The 25,974-nt window shown below is 42.7% G+C and overlaps 2 protein-coding genes across 9 annotated transcripts in view; one reads left to right on the forward strand and one right to left on the reverse strand.

Moving 5' to 3' along the window:
- Window positions 1-82: 82 nt before the first annotated feature.
- On the forward strand, window positions 83-10,848 carry KIF20A (kinesin family member 20A). 3 transcript variants are annotated; one of them, XM_027901000.1, is made up of 19 exons: window positions 83-204; window positions 837-1,009; window positions 1,495-1,584; window positions 1,700-1,819; window positions 2,272-2,410; window positions 2,499-2,686; window positions 2,777-2,921; window positions 3,623-3,823; window positions 4,049-4,160; window positions 4,260-4,331; window positions 4,875-5,018; window positions 5,098-5,263; window positions 5,540-5,704; window positions 6,244-6,383; window positions 6,480-6,582; window positions 7,227-7,437; window positions 7,828-7,919; window positions 8,198-8,335; window positions 8,921-10,848. In XM_027901000.1, exons 2-19 carry the CDS (start codon window positions 854-856, stop codon window positions 9,191-9,193), a joined length of 2,655 nt encoding a protein of 884 aa, XP_027756801.1. In that variant the 5' UTR covers window positions 83-204; window positions 837-853; the 3' UTR covers window positions 9,194-10,848. The 3 variants fall into 3 exon arrangements, with proteins under 3 accessions (XP_027756801.1, XP_027756818.1, XP_027756810.1); XM_027901017.1 differs by lacking the exon at window positions 83-204 and adding an exon at window positions 220-238; XM_027901009.1 differs by lacking the exon at window positions 83-204 and adding an exon at window positions 224-273.
- Window positions 9,260-25,974, reverse strand: part of SFXN1 (sideroflexin 1) — a 24,911-nt gene continuing 8,196 nt past the window's right edge. For 5 of the 6 annotated variants that reach the window (XM_027901144.1, XM_027901127.1, XM_027901152.1 and 2 more), the window contains 10 exons: window positions 23,348-23,522; window positions 22,560-22,730; window positions 20,133-20,231; window positions 18,741-18,816; window positions 18,051-18,136; window positions 16,710-16,837; window positions 16,128-16,177; window positions 11,375-11,424; window positions 10,925-10,972; window positions 9,528-9,647 (listed from right to left, as the gene is read on the reverse strand). In XM_027901144.1, coding sequence (XP_027756945.1) covers window positions 9,551-9,647; window positions 10,925-10,972; window positions 11,375-11,424; window positions 16,128-16,177; window positions 16,710-16,837; window positions 18,051-18,136; window positions 18,741-18,816; window positions 20,133-20,231; window positions 22,560-22,730; window positions 23,348-23,511 — 969 coding nt within the window. In that variant the 5' untranslated portion in view covers window positions 23,512-23,522 and the 3' untranslated portion in view covers window positions 9,528-9,550. Of the gene's footprint in view, window positions 9,648-10,924; window positions 10,973-11,374; window positions 11,425-16,127; window positions 16,178-16,709; window positions 16,838-18,050; window positions 18,137-18,740; window positions 18,817-20,132; window positions 20,232-22,559; window positions 22,731-23,347; window positions 23,523-25,974 lie in introns of all 6 variants that reach the window. The other variant, XM_027901118.1, reaches the window with a different exon arrangement.

Here is a 25,974-nt window from a genome sequence, read left to right on the forward strand (position 1 = left end):
CGCCCCCGCTGCCCCGACGGCGGTCGCTGATTGGCCGCAGCGCGCGCGCGCCGCGTTCCCATTGGCAGAGAGGGCGGGCGGCGAGGTTTGAAATGCCGACGGTGGGAGCGGGGCGGCCACGAGGGGCCGGAGCGGCGTGAGGGGCGGTCGGCGGGGCTGCGGGTTCGTGTGCGTGCCGAGAAACCCCGTGCGGCAGCTGTACCTGTGCGGGCAGGCCCTGCGCGGTGCTCTCTGGCGTGTGCGTTGTGGGGGGCGGTCCGTGAGGAGCTGAGTGTGAGTTTGTGTGAGGTGTCCAGTGTGGTGGTCGGTGTATGCTTAGCTCTGATGGTGTGTGTGTTTGGGGTCTCACGTGGTGGTCTGTGCGCATTTGCGGTCCTAGGTGGTGTTTGTGTGTGCAGGGGGTGTATTTGGGGTCCCGAGTGGTGTCTGTGTGTGCAGGGGGTGTATTTGGGGTCCCGGGTGGTGTCTGTGTGTGCAGGGGGTGTATTTGGGGTCCCGAGTGGTGTTTGTGTGTGCAGGGGGTGTATTTGGGGTCCCGAGTGGTGTCTGTGTGTGCAAGGGGTGGTTTTGGGGTCCCGAGTGGTGTCTGTGTGCAAGGTGTGGTTTTGGGGTCCCGGGTGCTGTCTGTGTGTGCAAGGGATGTTTGAGGTCCTGAGTGGTGTGTGTGTGCAGGGGGTGGTGGGGTTGTGCACGTTTGCAGCAGCATCTTGTGTGTCTGTGTGTAGGGATGGTTCTACAGAGCAGTCCATGGATGGATGTGGTAGTGGGGTGTATCCGCGGGGAGCAAAGCTTGGGCTGCTGTAACATCATCCTTTCCTGTGCCTTTTTTTCCCTAGGAGCTCTGTGAGACGTCATGGCAGAAGCACTTACCTCCCCAGGGATGTTCTCTGACGATGAGGTTGCAGCCTCCCCTGTGCTCGAGTCCACAGCAACTGGGTTTGGGGCTGATTTGCGCAAGGACCTGCTGTCAGAGTTCTCTGCCATCTCCCCAAACCTGGAGAGCTCTCAGGTGAGATTGGAGCTCTTTTGTCACCAACAGGGCAGTGTTCTCACTTGCAGATGCTAGTCTCTGTACAAAGCTGATATTGATGCAGAAGCAACAGAAACTCTACAAAAGAGGCTGGAACTCAAATTGTTGCATTGGTGGGAACAGTTCCTCTTAGGAGCAGTGAACTGTGAAGGGCATAGTCAACGAATGCCTCGTAACAGTTGGGAGTCTCTTGGGGTGGTGCTTGGTCTGGGCACTCTTTTTCGTCTCAGGTGTTTGGGTTGTTGGTCTGATTCATTAGATAAACAAAAAAAAATGCTGGTGTGCTTGGAAATGCCTAAGAAAGCTTCTGGCATTCCTGGTGTTTTTGGGACCAGAGAAGTTCCCGAGCCCTGACTGGGGTAGCCAATATGTGTGTAGATGCTGTGGTCCCCATTATCTGTTCTGATGGGTGGTTGTGTGCTGCCTCTCTGGCTGCCATGCCTAACCTGAGCTGATTTTTGCAGGCTGTAGCTGATGACAATAATGGCAAATTAAAGGTCTATCTAAGAGTTCGACCTCTGAAATCTACAGAAGTGGAAAAAGGGGAAGACCAGGTGAGACACCTAACAAAGCAGGTTTTGAGATGGCTGTGTGCCTGCTGGGAGAGGCTGTTGTCCTTTACTATCTATGCTGTGACTACTACAATAATGGGTTTTATGTGTTCTTTAGGGCTGTGTCTGCATTGAGAACTCAGAGACCCTTCTTCTAAAAGCTCCTAAGAACTCCTTCACCATGCGGTGCATGGAACGTGGAGTGGGACAAGCATTGCACAGGTTCTCTTTCACTCGGGTAGGTGATTGGGACAAACAATCAATCCATCTGAAAGTTTTCTGAGCTTAAACCAGCCTTACAGCTTGCAAAGGTGCCCTATTGATACTCACTGATCTCAAGGCACTGTCTGAGCTCTGCAGTCTCATACAATCCTTGACATCAGTTTTTCTCTTGCTATTAGTTTTTCTCTTTTAAAGCTGCTCCTGGTAGCTTTTTTTGGCAGCAAATGCCAAACTCTTGTTTTGTTCATGAGCCTGTAAACACGCTAGAGCCTGCAGTGATATCAAATGTTACTGGATTAAGCAAAGGAACAGCTTGTTTTTGTAAGGGGCTCAGCTGGAATTGCTGGTGAGTTGGTTGCTCTTGGCTAGTGGAGGGAAAAAGGACTAGGTAATATCACTTGAGCAACTATCAGCAGTCAAAGGACAGGAAAGATCTACATGAAGCTGTTTTCTGTGTCTTGTTTGCAGATCTTTGGACCAGATGTGGGGCAGAAATTGTTCTTTGATGAGACAATGAAACAGGTGATTAAGGATGTACTGAATGGGCAGAACTGTCTGGTTTATACCTATGGCATTACCAATTCAGGGAAGACTCACACGATTCAGGGTAAGGAAAGCACCAGGTGTTAGGAGTCTGTTGAGGGATTGTCTTCTGCTATATGTGAATCCTCAGCTTGCTGCTGTTCTTGCCTCAGGCACCAACCAAGATGGGGGGATTCTGCCTCGCTCCTTGGCAACCATCTTCAACAGCGTGGGGGACAAGCTGTACCAAGCCATGGACCTGAAGCCTTCCCTCTCCAACGAGGTGATCTGGCTGGACAGCAGGCAGGTGAAGCAGGAAGAGACTAAGAAGCAGATGATGCTGCAGGGGGGTCTCTGGGAGGTAAGCATGGGGCTTCTGGGAGGCTCGATAGCAGCAGGAGAGGGATGGTGTCATGCCACCTACATGCTCATGTTCTCCGTTTCCATCAAGGAGGAGCTGTTAACGCCACTGAAGAGGAGTTGCAGTGCTGAATCTCAGCTCCAGGCCACCACCAGTGGCAGTTTTGACAGTGGAGTTGCTGGCCTCTCTTCATCCAGCCAGCTCACCAGCCGTTCAGACCTCAGCCAGACTGAAGGTATGTCTGGAAGCCTGTTGTACACTACCTGCTTCTTGTTGCTTGTGATGGAAGAAAGGGTGATGGCTGTTTGGATGCTGTGTTGTGGGTAAGGGAGCAAAGGCGCTGTAGACTCACAAATATTCCCGTTGAAAAAACATGGATGTCAGGGCAAGAAGAACTTTGTGCATATTTTTTGCCAATATCAGAAGAATACACTAATGCCTAATAACCAAGCCATGTGAAATGAAAAGTTACTTGCTACTCACTCTCTCCATTCAAGGAATGTGGTTATTGAGCAGCTGTTTGCTAATTGCAGCTGATTTAGGGTGCTAAAGTGACATGCTGCACTGAGCACTTGTGCCCAGACTTTCAAACCCAGGAACTACCAGATGTTTAGGCATCCAGACACATGAAGTGATTCAGGTAACAAGAACTAAAACTTCACTGATGCTGGAAGGAGTTCATGTTTGAAATATCATGTAATTCTGGAGTCAAAATCCGGTATACAAAAAGTCCTTACACAGAACAGAAGGAAACTTCAGGCTGTCTCACTGGAGACAGGCATTAGAGTAGATACAAATGGGAAGAGGTATATAGAAGAAGTTGATTCTGGGGTGGTTTTTCCTGCTAAAGAATGTATTTCATTCTACAGCTAAACCATTCCAGTTGCACCTGTGAAAAGCTGCAGTCAAGATTTTTCTTCTTTTTTTTTTCCCCAGAACTGGGCCCTCTGTGGGCTGATTTGGATCGGATTTCACTCACCAGCGCAGGAAATGTGCAGTTCTCCATCTGGGTCTCCTTCTTTGAGATCTACAATGAGTTAATCTATGACTTGTTAGACCCAACTCTCTCTGGACAGAACCGCAAGCGGCAAACACTGCGGCTCTGCGAGGACCAGACTGGCAACCCCTATGTGAAAGGTAGATTTACCTGGAAGGCATCTTTAGTGGCTTTCTAGGAAGACTTTAGGACTGAGTGAGTGGGTGGCTTAGCACTGACGCACTGGGGAGTCCCACAGAGACCTCTGATGTTTGGATTATAAAATGTCAAGCTTAATGTCAGGGAAAACTGATGAAGTTGTGGCTGAGATAAGTTTTCTGCCAGTCTCCTAAACTGCTGTGCCCAATGCATGCTTGCTTTCCCAGATCTGAACTGGTTCAATGTCCAGGATGCTAATGAAGCCTGGAAGCTCCTGAAACTGGGTCGGAAAAACCAGAGTTTTGCCAGCACCCACATGAACCAGAACTCCAGTCGCAGGTCTGAGGGTGAACGGGGGCTGTTTAGGCAGAAATGCAATTCTGAGGGACTTTTGGAGGTTATTTCATTTTTTAAAAATATCTACTGTTTTCTTTACAGTCACAGTGTTTTCTCCATTCGGATTCTGCACTTGCAAAGAGGTGGCAGTGAAGTTGTTCCAAAAATCAGCGAGTAAGTTTCGTGCTTTCTGGGATTTGGGGGGGCTCTCAGTGGATTCAACTTTCCTGTCTCTTCTATTGAGGACCTAGGGTATGGGAAATATCTTGATAAAGGTCTTGTTGAAAGGAAAGAAGTAAACATTCCCAACCTTAAGTCTGGGAACTGACAGGAGTTTGAGGACTACTGCAAAACACAGCTTGAGGTAGTTCTCAGCCTTTCTGAATGAAGGTAAATGTGAGTAACCCTACCCTTATAGCAGGAACATGCCTGTTCCTGGGATGTAGCTACCTGGAAATGGGTTGTCTCAGAACATGTTTCATAGACTGGCAAAGGATCTTTGAACTTGACACCACAAAGCTTGCTATTGTGTTACCTTGTGTAACACCTACACTAAGGGTAGGCCCTTCCATCCAGCAACAGCCCAGGCACCCCAAAGGAATGTTCCGTGCCCTTGTGAGGAAGCTGGGAAGGTGATTGCAGAGTGTCTGAACTGTAAACCTGGAGAGAACAGGACAAACTCAGCAGATTATGTGAAAATCACTGTGTTTCCTCCAGGTTATCCCTGTGTGACCTGGCGGGGTCTGAGCGCTGCAAGGACCAGAAGAGCGGGGACCGAATGAAAGAAGCCAACAACATCAACACCTCCCTACACACGCTGGGCCGCTGCATTGCCGCCCTCCGCCAGAACCAGCAGTCCAGGTGAGCATCCAGAGCTCCAGAGGGAGGGTGTGGTGAGGCTGGTTTGCTTTCCCAGCTCACCCCCAGTCTCTCCCAACAGGACAAAGCAGATGGTGGTTCCATTTCGGGACAGCAAGTTGACCCGTGTGTTCCAGGGGTTCTTCACCGGGCGCGGGCGCTCCTGCATGATTGTCAACATCAACCAGTGTGCGTCCACTTATGATGAGACTCTGTATGTAGCCAAGTTCTCAGCCATTGCCAGCCAGGTGAGTAGCGCACACCAGGATCACAGCATGGTCAGGGTACATCCTGCTTCTGTGGTAATGGGCCCTTTTCCACAAGAAGAGGGAGGCACAAGTCCTTCCTATGCTTCTCCAGTGGGTTATTTTACTCTGGAGTATTCCAGATTCTGCTAAACTTACAGTTTAGCAGAATCTAGCTTACAGAATCTTAGAGTTACAGGTTGCAGAGAAGGGCTGTGTTTAAAGATTTACACAACTTTCAGGCTTTGCACACAGCAATGATGGTCTTTTCCTCTTCAGCTTGTTCAGGCGCCTCCCACAAAGCTGGGACTTCCATCCCTACAATCCATCATCAAAGAGCACAGTAGGAGAACCAGCCAGCAGGCAGAGGCAAAGGAAGAAGTGGACTCAGAAGAAGATGAAGACACTGAGGATGAGGCAGATGTCTCCATGTATGAGAAGAAGGTGAGTTGTGATTTGGTTTACAGCCTTTATGGACGGAAGGGCAAGAACATGACTGTTAGTTTGGCCTAGGAGGTGGGATTGCAGCTTGGCAATATGCCAAGAGAGGTGACAGAGAACCTCAGAAGGTTATAGGACCTAGGAAATTGGGAATCTATGACAAAAATATTTCATAGTTGGTCTAAACCTGACACACACGCATAATTTGGAAACACTGTCATCTGTGGAATAGTGACAGTAAGAGTGGGGGTGCAAACCTTAAATCTAGAGATCAGAAAACATGCAGAACAGGTGGCTAAAATGAGGAAAAACAATCAGCTTCCTAGATACTCAGGCAGCTGGGAGAGATGGAAGTCACACACCTACAAGAGACTTGAGCTGTCATGTGTCAAGGTAGCAAATCCTGGCAACTTCTCTTTCCAAGTGACTAAAATAATCTTAAATCTAGATCACTGCAACCCGCAGACACAGGATCACTTAGTTAATTCCAGGTTTTAACTCTGTCGTGCAGTGTGGGCAGTGGAGCTGTGTCCTTCTTGCAGGACTTGCTGCGTGCAGCAGAAGCTGCACGAGAGCTGCTGGTGCAGGAGCGGCTGAAGAAGCTGCAGCTCGAGATGCGCCTGCGCGAGGAGATCTGCAATGAGATGATGGAGTACATGCAACAGAAGGAACAGTGGTGGAGGTACAGCCTGTGCTGATCCCCCTCCCTCTGCTCAGGCGCAGCTGCAGCACCCAGAACTACCACACCCTGACATGGAGTTGTTTGTTCTCTTTGTAGCCAACATGTGGATGCTCAGAGGGAGCAGCTGGAGGAACTGTATGAGGAAAAACTGACTATCCTGAAGGAGTTATTGACCGACCATTACCAGGAGAAGGTCCAGGTTTGTTCAGGGCAATGAAATAACATCAGGAAAATGGCAGTGGGTTGGGAGAGGACTCAGGGTACTTGAGTCTAGGACAATGTTTATGCAAATTGAAAGATGTTGCTTTCTAAGGTATTTTTTTGTGATATTTGATTGCTGGATCCACAATTTTTGCTTCTTGTCTCTTCCTTTACATAGTTCACTAGGCTTCCTAATTTTCAACAACTTAGTCTGGAAGCTGATGTGCAATCATCCTGACTCTTCCATGTATTCAACATGATTTTCTCCCCACCTTACTCTTTTCACTAGAGGCTTGCTTTGCACTCTTCAGGTTCACATCAGTTGTGTGAATTTCTCTTCTTGCTCTTAGTTGTGATGATGGGTATAGGCCTCTCTGTTTTTCATGCTATGGCATTTGGGTGGCCTCTGGGACTTGTTGCAGACCTCTTGGAAGATGCCAACTTTCAAAAAAATCCCCTTTCTTTAGAGGCTGTAAAAAAGTTGTTCAGGCTCCCAGGAAGTGAGTTTACTGTGCTCACTTAAAGGCTGGGTCCAACGTGTGAAGTGTGGGATTGAGAAACTCTCCAGGAAGACACAGAAAGTTTCAGAAAAGTTGTGGTAAGAAAATCTTGTTAAATATTTGAACAAATTTCCTTTCTAAGGAGCGTGATGACGAGATTTTGGAGCTCCAAGCTACTCTGCGGGAGACCAAAGAAAAACTGGAAAGTCTGGATACCAAGGAAAAGGACACGGAGCAAGGCTTACGTCGATCCAAACGAGTGGCCTCCTCCTCATCTGCTGTGCAGAAGGAGCTGGCAGATACCAAAGCCAGACTGGAGCAGTGTCAAAGGGAGTTACAAACCACGACTGCAGGTATGGCAGCGATGTTGCACTGGTTCTGAACTGTGCCTGAGAGATCCTTGTACAAGGTTAGAGAGACTTTCTTCAGAGTACATTGGATTCAGACACCCTGAAACCATTATTCTGAGTTGTAGATAATAGGAATTTTGTGCTGGATGGGCAGTGTTTCTCTTCATTTTCACATGAAAATGGACTTTAAGGCAGGATAATCCCCCTGTTCAAATTCTCGAGTCCCTTTGTGTAACCGAAAGGGAGAAGCCTGGAATGTTTGTGCAGGTCTGTACAAACTCAAAGCTCTTCTTGGCTTGCCTGTAGCAGCTTGTCTCAAGGCAAGTCCTGAACTTCAGGAATACTAAAAGCTGATAAACGTCCTGTTGCTCACTACTTTTTGTCTGTTCCTAGAGTTGCACAGGTACCAGAAATTAGTGGAGCCACCTCCCTCTGCCAGACCCATTACTATGGACGTAGATAGGAAGCTGGAGGATGGACAGAAGGTAACTCCAACTGTGTTACAGAAAGAACACTTGCAGGGCAAGGTGGTTGCCAGTATAAAAATGTTTGGGGCTGCTGTTTCCAGGTTTTTAAATAGATGGTTGAAGTTGAAATGGGCTTCTTGAATTTACTGGAGATGTTGATAGTTGTGGTATCTGTGATCTCAGTGTATCTCACGCAGATGGCATCCCCCCTCAGTGCTGCATGTCTGAATTACCTTGGAGTGGCTTTGTTTGCAGAGCATTGCCAAAACCACCTGTTTTGAATCTCTTTCCTGCAGAATGTCAGGTTGCTGCGTTCAGAGTTACAAAAGATTGGGGAGTCTCTCCAGTCTGCAGAGCGAGCGTGCTGCCACAGCACAGGAGCAGGGAAGCTCCGAGAAGCCCTCTGCACGTGTGATGACATTCTGGCCAGACAGGTAATGTGTCTGTTTTGTTGGGGGTTGCACGAAGGGGGGTGTTTAGACAGAGTAACCTCAGTTCTATGCTGCAAAAAAAAATTACTTATTTGCTAGTGCATACTATTACATGAAGGAACTAGTGAGTGAATTTTTGCAACGGGCAGTTTATCCTCCTCAGTTCATAGTAACCAGGGAGTTAGACAACTTGTCACAGTACCTGAAGGGAGTCTACAAGACAGATGGAGAGGGACTTTTTACAAGAGCATGGAGTGGCAGGACAAGGGGGAATGGCTTCAAACTGACAGAGATTAGGTTTGGAGCAGATATTAGCAAAAAATTCTTTACCTGTGAGGGTGTTGAGGCCCTGGCACAGGTTGCCCAGAGTTTTGTGGATGCTCCACCCCTGCAAGTGTTTAAGACCAGGATGGACCGGGTTTGTAGGAACCTGATCCAGTAAAAAGAGTCCCTGTCCACAGCAGAGGGGTTGGAATGAGATGATCTTTAAGATCGCTACCAACCCAGATCTATGATTCTATGATATCTATATTTTTTATATAAATATAAAAATATATATATATATATATATTGCCTTCCCTCCATCAGGACCAAACCCTGGCAGAACTGCAGAACAACATGATGCTGGTCAAGCTGGACCTGCGGAAGAAGGCGGCCTGCATTGCCGAGCAGTACCACACGGTGCAGAAGCTCCAGGCTCCTCCAACATCCACCCTCAAGAAACGCTTCTGTGCCAACAGGGAAAACCTACAACCTAATCAGCCCCCTGGTAAAAAGCCCTTCCTGCACAACCTCCTGACACGTTCAGCCACCCGTCCTGCTGCTGCCAGAGGGTGGCAACTTCGTTCAGTCGCTCTATGACTTTTCAGAAAGAGATCCCTGCCCTTCTGTTACTGGAACAGGTGGCAAATCCAATATAATGGTATCTGGTTTTCATTGTGCGCTTGTTTATTGTTATTGTAGCTGCTTGAGAGCTTATGTAAACATTTCTGGGTATGTATCGATAAACTTTTAATCAATACCAAAGTGGACAAAGTGACCTTTTGTAATTTAAACACTACACTGAGGAAAGTCCTTAACTATAAAATAACGCAGACGATCAAACTTGTTTAACAAACAGACAAGTTAAAGGTGAGTTGTCATCTTCAACTATGTTGGCACACAATTCGAAAATAAGTTCACAAGTTCCTCCTTGAAAGATATTTTGCCTTCCTTGAATTATAATCCTTTATTAAAGTATACACGTTCTAGGCCGGGGCTGCTCTCTCGGATCTGGGCTTGCAATTCTGGCTCCAAGCGCGATACGGACATAGAACTGAGCAAAAGAAACGGGAAAATGGTTACATAAAACAAGCACTTGAGGGTAAAATAAGATGGACGATGCATCTGGTTAAACTTCCTGGACTGTGAAAGAGTTTTCAGATATTTTTATATGTCTTATAAAGGAAGCAAACCAGACCCAGGGCAAATGAATCCCTGCTCAAACAGCAGTAAGACAGTCTACAGAGTCAGGAAATGGTGTTAGGATCCACTTGCTCAAGATTGTTGCTGGCAATAGAAACTTACCTTCCTAAAGGTGTTTTTGTTAAATATAATGTATTTGCCTATTTAACTTACTACCTGCTTTTATTCAGTAGAATAAAAGGTTTATTTTTATGAGAGCCAGTTCACAGTAAAGTGAATTAAGCTGCCAGGTCATTTGAACAGCTGCAATTTCCTGAACACAGTTCAAGGTCTTCCTCTGAACTGGAGGGCCCTGGCTAAAATCAAGACCTGTACCACGTGTGCTAGGCTGGTTTGTCAAGTCATCTCCAGGTAGCCTAGTGACACTTGTTTACCACAGCTCTCTGTCCTAGGCCAAGCAGGGAAACAGATGGTGTCAGATGGCTTTGTTGTACTCAAACAATTGCATCTGATGAGAACTGGGTATTGTTTTCTGGAAGTCAAAGCTACCTTAGTTGTTCAGTGTTTTTTTTTTTTTTTTTTTTTTTTAAGGGATTCAGCTCCAGCTTGCATTGTTTAAGCTACCTATGGCAACCTGTTTAGACAACCATTATTAATATGAGGGACAGCTCAGTTGAATTTAAGGCCCTGTCCACACTACATACCAAATTGAGCTAAGTTCGTTTGTAAATAACTCATTCAGGCTTCATAATTATTTCAGCTAGAAACAATTTTCACTATAAGACAATTTTCAATACTGAGCTATTTTTGTATTGATGAAAAAGTCTTTCTCAAGAAATATTAATCAAATTACAAATAAGCACAGATAGTCCAATGCTGTTCTGTATAACTAGAAGAGTTCCTAGCTGAAAATAAAATGGGCTCTGACTGTATTTAATGCATCTGTAACCTTCCTGGACAGAAATATATTGTATAAATCTCATCTTGAGCTGCTAGGAGTTTGTAAACAACTATTATATATTACTGATGAGTAACATAGGTATTACTTTTCTGTATATTCTCTTGTTTATCACCTTTGTTATATGGGAAATAAAACTGTGTGCTTGACCAGGCAATGACCACTCGTTTCTGTCTGTGCATGGATCTGGAGCGTAACATTAAAGTGAGAATAATAACAGCAGTACCCACCTTTTCTGAGGAAACAGTGCACAACATAGGGGAGTTGCAAACACGAGACTAGAGGAGACAAAAACGGGATTACAATAGTTAGGGTGCTAAAAGAGACTTCACAGCAAATTAAAGTCTCTATTAACCAAATGTTTCAAGAATTCATCAGCCTCCAGGATTAGACTCCACTGACTTTATGTAGGGAGCAGCCAAATCAAGCTGCCACATGCCTTTTTTTGCCACTCCTTTTCCTCCTCCCTCTGCTTTCCTTGGCAACTTCTTCCTTGCTAATCCCTTTTTTGTTTTTAACATGGTATTATCAGTTACAGAGATGGAAGTGAAGTTACTGCTGCAGCCTCATTAACCCTCTCAACCTTTTTTTCTTTGAACAAAGGGCATATATTGCTACTTTCTCAAAAAACCTACAAGTATCTCTTAAAACAGCAGACCCAACCCAAAGAAATCACTTACCAGACTCCAACTAATCCAACTTGAATGGGAGCACTCAGCCAAGGATATCTCTGTTGAAAATAAACACAAGTGAGTATGCTATCTTATCTTCTCCCTTCCCCTCTTCTGGAATTCTTGTTTTCTAAGAGATAGACTGCACCTAAAAGACCCTGGGACATGAAGGGAAACCCACAGCCAGTGTACCTTAAAGCTAAGCTCCAGTTTGAGAGCCAAATCCCTTTGAAAAGAAGTAACAAAATTCCCAGTAAAAACAACATACATTCTGATCCTGAGTATGTGCCCCTTAGAAACTCCAACAGGTCATTGCTTTAGGATGTGATCCTGAGCCCCTGGGCCTTCTCTTTGAGTCACACAAGCCCACAGTGGCAGGACATCTGAAATTTGGCATGGTGCTACCACATCTCTGAAGAGCTCAGTGAATTTTGCCCAGGCATTCCAAGGAAGAGCTTGGTCTGGTTACGGCTCCTTTGGTGACATCAGATGGTTCTAATGTGCAACTGGAACCACCAGCCATAAACAAGGGAGATATCAAGGAAAAGGTAAGTCTGCCTCTCTTAGTCTTTTGTCCTGTCATATGATTTCCCTTGATGTGTAGGAACTTGTCCCTGTAGCAACACTCCAGTTCTGAAAGAGTTCACCTTTCATTGAAAGAAAAAAGGGCTGAATGATCGGCAAAACATAGCTGAGAAAGCAACTAACAACCTATGGATGCATTTTTAGTATAATCTTCATTACTGTAACTTTTGCAGAACTTGAATATATGCCAAGAAATATAGCTTTTTTTGCAGGCTTTTAAAATCCACTCCCCCACATGTTAGAATTTTAGTTGAAACTCATTACTAGTGAAGCAAACCCAGACCTGTTCAATGGACACTGCTGGGATGCCCAAAGCAGTGTCTCAAAAGCAGGACATAACACAGCTGCCATGAAAACACAAAGGGGATTTTAAAACAAAACAGTTCATGAGTTAAAAATCACATGATGCAGTGGACGATGTTTTCAATGAAGATGTTTGTTTCTGCAAGAAGCATTTCTCAAGATACAGAAGTTAGAGGGGAAGCTGGTGAACAAAAGCTGGGCACTAGTTGAGAGTAGAAATGGACAAAGGAAATGTAGAAAGCTCAGGGGGACAAAGCTGCGGGCTGAGGAAGGTCACAGCAGCTGAGGAGGCAGAGAAAACAAGCCTGTTTGGAGTAAACTTTCTCCATGGCCTGAGGGAGAAGAAATGATGTAGAAGACTGCTTCTCTTTTATTTTTTTTTTTCCTGGAGTCAATCTGTAATCCAGAAATGAGTGTGGGAAGAACTGTGCAATTCAGCAACAACCTGCAAGAGATAACAAATGGGAACAGGGAGAGCAGGAAGGGTAAAGAGTGAAGGCAGCAGAGCTTTGCTGTTCTGGCATTCCCTAAACACCTTCATTTGACTCTCAGCTGAGATAATTCACCCAAAATTCTTTACATTTTATATACCAGGAGAGTCCATGACAAGAGATGTGAACACAAAGTCATTTGTCTACTGCACATGACTTCTGTCTCCGAGAAGGAAAGGAGAGGGATGCTACACATTGCAGTGGGAATGTGGGACCTAAAGTACATTAACAGAAAAGCCCCAAATATAATTTTATAACTGAAAAGGCTGTTGGAAGGTACCACGAGAGGAACAGACGGCTTCATGCCTTTGTCAGAGTCGGTCATTGATCTGAAAGAGGTGTTGTCTAGTACAGACTCTATAAACAACATCTAGTTCATGTGCTGGAACAGTTTTTGCCAACTTGATCTGAGTAACAGCCTTGCTTTTTCCAGAACGTTACCAGACTGCACTAATCAAGAAAGATGGTGAGGAAAAACTCTTTAACACTGTGAGATCAATATTAAGAACTGGACTTGCCCAGGAAACAAAGCAATAAAACAAAACTCAAATGCAGGCTGCACACCTCTACAAAGAGATAAAATGGAGAAGCACACGACAGCAGAAGAACTGACTGTGTTAGAGAACTACCCTTTAACTCCAGAAGAAGGCAGCTCCCAATGAATTAGGATCTGATTTCCAGATGTCTTTATGACACTTTAGTGGTTAGTGTAAACAGAGAAAACGGATAAATGATAATTAAGCAAACAAAAGCCTTAAGGAGAATCATCTTTTTTCTGTTTCCTTTCATTGTTGGATCTAAATATCTGCCAGCTTTCCCAGGCCAGCTCTGCCTGTTTTCAAAAAAATAAATAAATGAAATGACAGTGAAATTAGGAATGTATGGAAGACTGCAGGGCATAAAACAGTCAAGAACAATGCTTGAAAAAAAAGCTCTCTGTTCTGGTTTTGTAACAGTTTTGAATACAGATTTCAGCTGCAGACTAAGAGACCCCAAAGAACTTGTTTTAAAGATATATGAGGAAATTTCTGGAAAAACTTGGATGTTAATACAGTATGCAGAACAGGAGAGAAATGAAGCTGAGCTGTAAGAGTAATAACAGAAACTAAAACTTTAGTGTTTGAGTTTTCATAAGTTTTTATGGAAAAACCCAATTTCTTGCCTTAGGAGAAAAGTTACTTGTAAGTAAAATCTATAAATCCTGTGCCTCAGAGCAAGGTTGTTTACGGATCCTCCTGCTGCAGCAGGTAAAATGCCTCAGTTTTACAAAGAGCTAGTCAGGTGTATGTCAGTAGGGATCATGAAAATAGACATTATGCAGCCTAATCAACTACTACAACACTGCATAATCACCTAAAAGGGCCCCAGAGCTGCTGCTGAAACCTACAGCAAAATCAGATGTACATATAAAAATACTCTTTCAAATCAGACATAATTAGATGCTTTTTGAAGCAGTATGTGCTTGTGTTCTAAAACTATTCTTGAGTCCCTTTGTAGCAATAACTTTGGGGAATATTGTTAATTCACACCAATGTCTTAGTGTAAAACACTGTGGGAATGTGGGGGAATCTACATGATCTACATCTCATTTCAAACATCAGAGGATGACAGGCTGCTATTACAGACCAGCATTCAGGGAACATTTCCTTCTGTTTGACTGCAGACCATCGTTCTATTTTTTTTTTTTAATCGTTTCACAACCATTTGCCTATTTTCTGGCCTTGTGTGCTGCTTAGTAGGCTTTGGCAAGCATTCAGGAATTATTTCCAAGGGTGGTAGTGTGCAAAGCAAAGGCCAAGGACAGTGAGTTAGAAAAGCGTTGCGGGGATGGTGTTGGGAGGGCTGTGAATGGGATGGTGCTTCTGGAACCTCAAGAGGACATGCAGAAGCTGTTTGTTAAAAGTACAACTCATTCCTTAGTGGTTTAATACTAATCTCTACCAAGTGTTACCACTGACTACCTGCAGAGCAGTGTTTCACCTGAACTCACAGTCTCTGAGGCTGAGGGAGAGCAACAGGTGAGCATAAACGGTCATGATGGTACCAAAGACCACCGAGTAGTCACCGAAGAAATCGCTCATTTTTGCTGATCTGAAAAATTCACAACACCCTTATATTGATTATAGCACACAAAACCAACAGATATTTGCCTCCAAACCCTGAGGATTGCTGCAACTTCTTCACAGTGTTATGTGTTTGCCAGCTGAACTGATAGCATTAATTGATGGACACCTTCCACCACACCAGGTTGCTCCAAGCCCCGTCCAACCTGGCATTCAACACTTCCAGGGACGGGGCATCCACAGCTTCCCTGGGCAACCTGTTCCTCTTTTTTATCTGGGGAAGCACTTTCAAATGGTGTGTTTATGTAATCTCACTTCACAGGTAAAAGGAAGCGCAGAAATAGTAAGACATATAATTTACACATTTTAGAAAGCTTTACCTTAGACAAACAAAACAGGCAACTTCCCCTGCTTGTCCTCCCAGCCTCCTCACAGAAACCACTTTTCCAAGGGAGGGTCTGAAGATTCAGACCATGCTTTTTTCCCAAACTTTTTCTAACAGGAAGGAGACAGATTCTCTTAAGCGTGTTGGGTGGGTTTCACAGGCAGAGACTTTGCCTGGAGCTACACAGTAATTAAATCACTGGTATCAGCTGGTGAATATGAAACTCCCTTTACTGGTAAAAAATGAAAGAGCTCCTCCTCTGAATATTATTTTTCTTATGTTAGACAACCCTATGACTCATTTCATTATTGTTCTTTACTCTCTCACGCACACAGAGTGCATAATGTTGGTGCAGGTTATGGGTTTACCAACACCAAGAGTTAGGCTTCACCCTAAATCAGCATAAACAGAATAGAGGAAATAAGTAATCTTTGATGAAGAATGGTCATTCCATGCCTATACTGCACTTTAAATCCAGTAAATTTTAAGGGACGATTTTCAAAAGAGATTTTTCAAAAGAGAGTTTTTGTTTCCAGCCTCAGATTGCTACTACAGCAGCTAAGCAAAGACTCCTCACTGCTCTCTTGGAAAAAACAGCATTATTAAAATGTTCATACTTTCCCCCCATAAACTGTATTCCAAGATTGAGTATAAGAAAAGTTGATTTCACAGGAGGAAGTGTGCATTTTAAGAACAATCATAAAATAACAAGAAAAAACTTCCTATTTTCTGAATGTTATTTTACATTGTGATAAAAAGAACCAAGTTATCTCTGAGAAAGGCAGAAAGCAAGCGATGGCTGTAAAGCAAGTTCTACAGGGATGTGCTCCCACAGTGTTTGGGAGGCAAATAAGAAAGCTCAGGAAGTATTTTATATTCATTTAAATATTAGCTTAGGATCTGAAATACATATAGATAGATTATCTAAGACCAACCTTTAAAAAGGCTCTTTTTTCCAGTGTATTCATTATGAAGGGAGGAATTGCTGCAAGTAAGATAAAAAAAAATGCATTAACCTTGGAGAAAAAAGCAGTTTGTTTTCATTTTCTGTTTAGCTAAACTAATAACACAATTTTCACAGCCGGTTGTCATTCACTGAGTTTTCATTTCACATTGCCAGTTCAAGATGAAGAACTGGTATTTTTCAGAGTCAGATTCTCCCAATAAGCAAAATTTGTAATTGCACATGTAACTAAACCTGAGCTCAGTAACTCAGCACTGGTCAAGAGCCCTAAATCAATTCCAAAAGTGGAATTTGCTACCATTGCTTCCCTATCTGTATTATTTCAGCAAAAGCATCCCAGGAGCTTTCCTGTTGCACTTCAGTGTAACACACTCTGGATGTTTTCACAGTGAGAAATGCACATTTCTCTGGGGAACTTCTTACCAGAAAGGCAAACACTGCCTGGGGAACTGTGAGGCAATTTGGCCTCTGAGAAAACTCAGTTAGGACTGAAGCTCTCTCTCACATTAGGAACTGATAACCAGGAGCTGCAAAGGGCTGCAGTTATTCTTACCCATTCCAGGAGCAGCCATCAGAATCCTTGAGATAACCACCTGGGTGATTGCCTGCTGAGCTGCTTTGGATGATTCACCCACTCTGTTCCCATCCTCATCTGTGACGGGGATTCCAAACTTGATTTCCCTGTTGAATAGGGAGTAAAAATAAAGCAGTGATTAAGGTGAATTTACTCACCCTTTTTTGTCACCTTTTGTCCCTTAAAATTGTCACTGTTAAGACTGATGTGTTTTGTTTTATTTTATTGTCTAAGTTATCCTGTTCGTAATGCTCTTCAGCATAAAAAATTTTAAAAGGTAGAGAGAAACCTGGGGAAAAATATGCGGGAAAATTATCCACTGAATAACAGCAATCTGCTGCTTGAAGCTGGTCACACTTCCAAGAGAGAGAGAGAAAAGAGATGTTTTACTCCGTAGTACACAGAAAGGAGAAGTTCCCTGAAAGAGCACTTTAGAAAAATGGAATTTCCTGGATTCTGTTGTTTCTGACAGGCAGCTCAAGGAATACAGGAAGATTAGTTTCACTGAAACAGAAGTCTATGTGAAAATTCCCCTCTGGTATTCTAGAGTCTGAGTTTTCATTTCAACCACTAAGAATATATTTGCAAGTATAAAATGATGCACAAACCAAACTACATTTCTGTAGTTGCATTATTCTCTATTAGGTCTTCTGTTCAAGAGCAGGGTTAGGTGTTCAACTCACATACTGGGAGAAGCAGAGAGAACTGCAGATATCCTGACCGCTTTTATTCTTCTCTTCATATTTTATAAAAGACAAAATACTACCAAGGAACAAATTCCATTGTAAATACAGAAGTTAAATATTTCCTTTTTTGCCCATAACCTTGTGTCTATCAGAGGACACTTTTAATTTGTTTTCCCCTACTACTATTCTTACTCCATGTCAAATCAGAACACATGAAAGTTTATTTCTGACAAACTGCATATTTCTGTAATCTCAGATGATTGAAAAAAACTGCAGAGCCTGACTTCTATGATGAAGTTCTGCACATGGGATTGAAGCACAATTTTGAAATCACTGTATTCTTTCAAAGTGGAGTCTGTGCTCAAGGATTCACGTGATCAAATTTTGAAGGATCAGTAATTGGCTTCTGAGATCCAAGACTGAAGAACTCTATGGATATTTACCCACAGAGAATGAGCATACTCTATTTTATACCTGTCACAGACAATCAGTCAAAACAAGAACTTGCATGAGGTTTTTGCAAGGTTCTGAAACAAGCTGAAGATATAGAATGTCCTTATTTAATAACCTGCTGATCTACAAACTCAGTAACATCCTTTCTTCCAGCATGAGTGATCTTTGTTCTTTTTCCTACCTTTGTCTCATTAGTGGAATATTAATGCAGTTTGCAGAAGCAACAGCAGCAAAAGGAACAAACCGTCCTATAAGAGGTGAGACGCGCTGTAAAACACAGAAAGGGGGAGAAAAGGAAAACAAAAAATTTACATAATCCTTGGCTTTTCCAAAGGTCATATTCAAATGCTTCATGTGATAATCATAGACCAGACTTACTTCCTTTACATGAAAATTCAGTGAAAACTCACTGGTGGGGTAGAGGTAGAAAAACAATGAACACGAAATAAGTCACAAATGCTTCTCTAAGTGAGTTAGCAGTGGCAGGAGAGTGGCAAAACCATTCTGAATTTAGTAGCATCATGGGGAAGTGTAATTACATCTCCACTCCAATTGACTTTCAAGTACTATTAAATGCCTTTGACATGTGAAAGAGAAACTGCAAAAAGGTACCTTATTAGACATAGTTTGTATTAACCAAACATGAGGCTGTTTGACACATGTGAGCACAGGCTAGTTGAGAAGCATATATAGAACCATCTACACTGGGAAAAAATAAGGTTGTGATGTAGAGAAAGGAGCTGCCAAAGGTCATTACAACTCCATAGTGGGAGCTGTTCACATGACACAGATACACCAAAGGAGGAATGAGCTGCAAGCAGCTCACAGAACACCACAGTCTAGTGAGAATGGAAAAAAATATCAGCAATACCTTTGCTAGTGCATTAAGTCCTAAAGCTGTTGCGACAGCACCGGTGGTGGCAGAAACATAGGCTGTTCCCAGCTGGCTAAAAGACAAATTAAAATGTTTGCACATGCACAACTGCATTTATGCATTTATCTAAAGATAATTACATTTTACACATGTAGTTATGAAAGTTAAGAAGTTAAGAAATAGACCTTTTTGTGCTACTGCAATAAGATGTGGAGGGAAGATCTAAAAGGACCCTAAATTAAACAGTTTTTATTTCACTAGCAGTAGAAATCATGTATCAAGCAGCATTTTAATATTGAATCAGGTTCTGCTGGTTGTGCCTGTTCAGCATTTTCTCATGTGTCTGAATGAACATCTTGAAGGATTAGTTCTCTATTTAATTTCCTAATTGCTTAACCTAATAAAATCAGTTTGGGTTTCTAAGGCCATGTCTAGGATAGTAATTAAAATAAACTATATCAAACCCCACACATGCAGACAGCTATGCTGCAAACACTGCTCTAAACAACACTGTACATACTTCCCAGCTAGGAGGTGTTTGTATATGCTTGAATCCATCATTTTCTCCTGGCCATCATTAAGCATGTCAGCCCCCAAACCAGAAAGTCAAGCACTGCAATTCCAGTTTTCTATTCAAAGAATCACAGAATGGTTTGGGTTGGAAGGGACCTTAAAGTACATCTTGTTCTACCACTGTGCCATGGGCAGGGACACCTTCCACTAAACCAGCTTGCTCCAAGCCCCATCCAACCTGGCCCTGAAAGCTTCTATGGGGATGGAGCAGCCACAACTTCTCTGGGCAACCTGTGCCAGTGCCTCACCACCCTCACAGGGAAGAATTTCTTTTGTGCATCTAACCTAAATTTCCCGTCTTGCAGTTTGATTTCCCCTTTTTCAGCTTGAGATTTCTAGCTTTGGGCATCTATTTAGTCTCTCTTTTTGGCATCACACAGGAACAAGCACAGATTCTTTCCCTGAAGGAACCTCTTTTTGTAAATAAGCCTCCCGTGTGGTGTGTAGTGGGCACCAAGAAGGTGGCACAGTGACACACCTAAAGGTCCAAAATATCAGCTTAGAAATACCCTGGTATGACACCAAACTGATGAGGCACTTGCAAATGGCTGAGTGAGCCTACAACACAGAATCCTACTAAATCCTACACTATTAAGAGCTCATGATCAAGGTGCTTGGGGGCTTGTCTTTCATGGTAGAAATGGAGTTCTTGCCTCTGTCATTCTGAGAATTCTCATTTGTGCATACCAAATTAATAACTAGTATGGATGGGAAAACTTAGCCCCCTCTCACTCCAAACTTTAATGCCCAACCATGTTCAAGTACATCAGAGACCAACTCATAAACTCATCAGAATTATGTGGTTCAGTGTCTGACCTGACAGTGATTGGGGCATCCCCGCTCCTGTTCGTGTAATTTACCACAGCATTGAAGGACTGGTTGATCCACTGCCAGAAAAGCACTGCTGGTGTCGTTCTTGAAAAGAGAAACAATTGTAATTATTATTATTATTAAAACCACAGTTGAATCAACAGCCCAGAAAAATGATGGCAAATCTAATAAACCCACTGCAAGGAGTAACCATGCAGAGGTTCTTTTTTATTTGAATGAATCGATACAGTCATTGACATACTGTCTTACTATCAAGAGTTCTTCTAGGAGAAGAATTTAGAAACATTGTAATTAACTAGAAAGGTTCACTTGGGACAAAGGTTTGCTGTAATAACAAAAGGATTATAGCAAACCTCTCTATAAAAAACACCCAGAGAAACAGGGAATGCTCTAATTTCCAGAATGCTTTTCCAGGGTCATTATTCCTCTACAGTTGGATAGTTCTTTTTGGAAGCTCCATAAGTGATTGAGAGGTGGTTTTTAGGAGCCAGGGTTTATCCCTTCAGTTTTCAAAAAGCTAATATGATATGATGACATCGTTTTAATAAACTCCTGTGACAAATATTCAGTCGCATTTACAACCAGATTAAAAGACCTGACTCCAAAATGAAAAATTATTTTCATTAAAATATCTGCATGTTTAGGTAGAGATACAGAACACAAATTAGTCTGATTCAATACTGCATGACAAAAAGGTACCAATTAGTGAGCACAGGTAGGAGGCAGTGAAAAAAATATGCCCTGTACCAGTTGCAGAGTCTCCATTTAACAGGCTGATGTGGTTCCTGTTAAACTGCAGATATAATCATTTTACAAGGAGAGTATATCAGGGGAAAATTGTGTTTGTGCACTCAGACCACAATCTCTGTCCACAGTGGAGACAGCACTGAAGATTCTCTGCTCCACCAAAATTTCATTTGGGCGAAACAGGCCCCTAAAAGTAAGAGTTGCTGCTGAAAACTATTTCTTGATCATTAAAATAACATTTCATAGGACACTAAAGCTTACATTTAATTAAATTATTTAATAATAAAGGCAGTAGCTGCAACAGGAATGTGATTTTCCTCAGAGGGCTGATATGGAAACTGAGGACTAAAGCAGCAGCAACAGTTGTACCAATTATTCTGTAAAAGGATGAAGCAAAGAAAAGATGCTAGAGCAGAAGATGTGTGTCTGTCGTGACATTCCGAAATGGGAAGGTATGTTATTTCTTTAAATTGCAAAAAATTGAAAGATTCAGGAGATTTGGGAATGTATTATTATTATTCCCTATGGTTTCCAGTATCTGAGATGCTAAAGCAGCAGGGATAAACCAGCTGGATTTTTTCCATCACTGCAGCTGTTTCTTCCTCTTTTCCTGAGTCACCTTTTCCTTTTTCCTTGCTACTGGCGTAGAGAGGATGTTAGGCCTGCTCTAAGGTTTAGGTGTGACTCACACTGTCCTACTGCACATCCAAGAGCCCCCACAGGTATAACAAGGAATTTGCTTCTTCCTGTGGCCAGCAGTAACCACAGCACGTGGTGTGCAGTGAGAGAGTGGATACACTGCATCATCCAGGGAATTCTAAACAATCCTGTTTGCAGTGCTGAGGATTTGGTCCAAAGGAACCAATGCCTTATAGGCTAATAAATCACCTAGTTGTGAATGTGAGCAATAATGCAAAGAAAAGATACAGAGCAGCTCTAAGTGTTACAATAATAACAGAACGTGTAAGAGAGCAAGAAGTTAACAGGAGGCAATGCTTGGAAATGGGCAGCTGCACTGAGGGTTTGATTCATATTATTGACTGTTTTTTATAACACACACGTGTTCAAAAGAGCTAGGCCTATCTGGGGTGTGTGTCAAGAGTTCATACAATCTCAGCATTCAAAACACTACTGCTATTTTCTCTGAGCAGTTCCTGCTGACCAAACTCTGTGCTGAAAAATATTTCTAACATAGAGGCTGCTAAAAGATCACACTGGCTCCTGCTGTGGACTTCACTGGATTCCAGAACCTCTGAGGAAATGTAGGGATCAAAGGGGAGCTGGAGGAACTCGATGACCGATGGACCAAAGCATACTGAGTACTCACGTGGCAGACAGAACATCCTGCATGCCAGACCAACAAGGTTAGACATTCCCAGGAATCTGCTCCTCTTTGTCCTCCACACACCTCTCCTACACAGATGGGACTTTGGAACATTTCCCAGTTTGAGGAAAAGCGGGATGGTGAAGGAGGCTAAGGGCTTATTTCACAACTACTTCTAGAGGGAACCGTTAATCAGTGTGAGGGAATGTGGAGAGAGAAGAGAAAAGGAAGCAAAAATTTACATTTAAAAACAGTTATTATAAAACTTTTGACAATAACATCGACTTTCACTTATCTAATTCGTAGGCAAATGCTTCATGTGCTATATTGCCATCACTTACCTATAAAAGGTCATCATACAGCCTGTGATGGTCATGTTCATGGGCACCTGAGCGGACATTCGGCCAATCAAGACCATCTTTTCACCAGTGTCTGGGTGAAAGGCTGAATCGTAGATGTATTTGGCTCTCCACAACTCATCTTCTGTCAAGCCAGGTGCTACAATACCTAGTCTTGGGACAAGTTAAAAAACAAAATAACACAACAGCAAAAAGCACGACTGTTATAAAATGCTGCAACCTTGCGTGAGAAGTGTGGCACCAGAGGATTTTGGGATGTTACTCAAGCCTCACAGTTAGTTTGTAGATCTTGTCTTTTAAATGGACTGGCAAAATAAAACGAACCAAAGCCCCCAGCAGTGGTTGTGTTGGCTTAGTCAATATATTCAGCACCAAATAAGTATTTACTCAAACCTGTAGTAGATTTGGGAGCTAAAATCTCTGGAGCATAAGTGTGAAACTTTAAAAATTCACTTGGTGAGTATTTAAGAAACCACTTGCTCCAAACAATGCAACACACAACAGGAAGTTTTAAGCTCTGCTGTCATATTAACTGTTTTCAGAATCAGACACTTTGGTATTTCAGAATCCTTAACAGGAGTCCTCAGTTGACTGAGAACAGCCACCAGCAAATTTGTTTTTTAAAAAAAGGGTTTCAAGCTCTGAAGTAAGAATAAAGAGTGGTGCAATGAAAACAGTGTTTTAAATATTTCCTTTTAAATACATCACCATGTACTTATCACTGACATGGACGTTTTTTGGGTCAGCAGCAGGAGCAGCCAATGCCATACCTGTAATCATGCACAATTTTTCTTGCATTTTCCAGTTTGGCATCAGATAACAAAATATTCCGGGGATCTGTTACAGTAAAGAAGTGATTGGCTCGTCCAGAAAAAGTGCTTTGATCCCATCGGGGCTCCTTGATATTTATATTTAATGGTATATCTCCTGACATCTTCTAAAACTCTGTGAAGAAAACAGGAACACGTGCAATTCAGAATTCTACTTATTTCCTAATGCATCTGTAAACTGCAAGAAGAAAAGGGGTTAAGTTTATAGTAAAAAGCCCTGAAAATTTGTTGAAAATACTGTATTGAAGGGAAGAAGAAATCAAATATTTCAAGAGACGCCCAAAGTGCAGTGACAGAAGAAATATTTAATAAAATCCAGTTAACTTCTCTGGCACAGCAAAACAAAATAAAATTAGGAACACAAACACAACAAGTTATTTTAATAAATGTTGTTTCTCTAAATCCATGTTTTAACAAGACAGAGATTATATAATACAACAATTTGCCCCATTATGAACACATGACCAGATCTCCTAATGATACTTCAAAGATGATTAAAGAACTACAAAGAAGGACACTGAGCTAACATAGTTTTGCATTTATGGGGCATAAAGCCCAGAAAATTAAAAAATATTTCAGGATGACTAAGTTTACTTTAACATCTAATGAAAGGAGGAAAGTTCCTCCATAGCAAAATGTGCATGAATTCTAACTTTCTTAGGAGAAATTTCTGCAACACATTCAGTAGCCAGTTAAAAAAAAAACATCCTCCAAATAATGCTTGTTCAATGGCTGAAGGAAATTTGATCTATATAAATACAGATGACATCATGCAGCTTTTTATCCAATTATCCAATTCCAATAGGAAAAACATCATTATTATGAGGACAACTAATACCTATGGCATAAGCTGCCGCTGAAGTGTGTATTCATCTTAACTCAAGAACACCATGAAGTTGTCTGAGATGATCTTTGGAGTCCCTTCCAAGCCAAACCATTCTGTGATTCTATGATTCCAGAAGGCCAGTAAATGTGGCACAGGAGGGGAAACTAATCTTCGTCCCCTTCTTCTACTCACATTTGCCTCACTGTTAAGTTCATTACTGCACAGGACCTTTTATTAGTAGGATTATTTTCATGTGATACTTTTCTCACCAGGCACATCACAGATGAACACAAATCATGGAAATGAAAAAAGACTCAGGGCAGACTTGGAGAACAAAATTCTCACGCAGAGCATCTAAACAGGAAATGTTCCTCAGGTTTCTTTTCCCTCTCTTACTACTTTATAATTAAAAATACCCTCCCGTGAACAGTTACATGTTGTGAAACAACAGTCCATCTTCTGGTCTAAAGGGGGAACTGCTGGTTTTGCAAAGCCCTATGGAGGCAAGTGCATGCATTTATTTAAAAATTCTTTTCCACTAAAAATAGAGATAAAAATCTACACCCTAGGGCTGGTAACTTACTCTATGAATGCTTCCCTATTGGTATGTCATTTGTTGGAAAGTCCAAGTATAAAAATATTTTTATAATTAAATTATCTGTTTCATTAAGAAAATATTAAAATCTGCTTAGGATAGCTTATGATAATCTGTTTAAAGCTGCCTAATGAATGCTGAATAAAACAGCCCTTACACAGAAGGTCTTTTCTTTCTTTTCTCTCTGATTAGCATATACACTACGGGGTTGTCTGTGAACTGTTTTTATATACTTCTGATATCTCTGTGCACAAAACCAAGTAACTTAGTAATAAGAAATGTAAACAATAAAGATCTTCCCTCACCGCAGATGGCTCAAAGTGGATCTACAGAACACAGAATGCAACACTTTCACACTCTGTTTTTATCCCCTCCCCACTCAACCTACTCTATGTCCGCTCTGATGCTCTTTGACCCAAGTGTGCTGACAGAACTTAGTACCTTGCCAGGAAACTAATTCAGCAGAAACAAAGCACCTGCACCTGTACAGGCTTGGTGTGACCTGCAGCACAGCAGCCCTGTGGAGAACTGGGGGGTCCTGGTGGTCAAGAAGCCCAATGAGATCCTGGGGTGCATTAGGAAGAGCATTGAAGGTCAGCGAGGGGACCCTGGCCCTCTGCTCAGCACTGGTGAGGCCACATCTCGAGTGCTGTGTCTAATTCTGGGCTCCTCAGGGCAAGAGAGATATGGAGCTCCAGTGGAAGCTACAAAGACGATGAAGGGACTGGATCATCTTCTTACAAGGAAAGGCTGAGGGAGCTGGGGCTGCTCAGCCTCGAGGGGAGACACTCAGAGGGGACCCCACCAATGTCTGTTGGTCTCTGCAGGGAGGGGTCGGAGGATGGACCAGGCTCTGCTTGGGGGTGTCCAGCAGTGGGACAAGAGGCTGTAACACACTCTAGCAAAATAAAAGCGACTCAAAGACAATAACAACCACTCTGGTTGCCAGCACAAGGTAAAATTCCTATTTCCATGCCTTTCTGCCTGCTGTTACCCAGACTAGCCAGACTAAGCCAGCAGGAGCACGCCAGCACATGCTTTGGTTCTTTTTTCTCCTTCTAAATCTACCCAAGAAGCATTAGCACTGCAGCAGCAAAAAGCAATCTACCAGGAAAATGGACAGCATCCATTAATAGATGTGCTACA

Source organism: Empidonax traillii, unplaced genomic scaffold, assembly GCF_003031625.1.
Source record: "Empidonax traillii isolate 1590-97213 ecotype Southwest subspecies unplaced genomic scaffold, ASM303162v1 scaffold22:size5013007, whole genome shotgun sequence".
Taxonomy (NCBI): domain Eukaryota; kingdom Metazoa; phylum Chordata; class Aves; order Passeriformes; family Tyrannidae; genus Empidonax; species Empidonax traillii.

Excerpts from the sequence above, each read along its gene's own strand:
- KIF20A (XM_027901000.1), top strand. The coding sequence starts at position 854 with ATGGCAGAAGCACTTACCTCCCCAGGGATGTTCTCTGACGATGAGGTT. Across the intron at positions 5,264-5,539 it reads TCTCAGCCATTGCCAGCCAG|CTTGTTCAGGCGCCTCCCAC; the intron begins GTGAGTAGCGCA and ends TTTCCTCTTCAG. Across the intron at positions 6,583-7,226 it reads ATTACCAGGAGAAGGTCCAG|GAGCGTGATGACGAGATTTT; the intron begins GTTTGTTCAGGG and ends TTCCTTTCTAAG.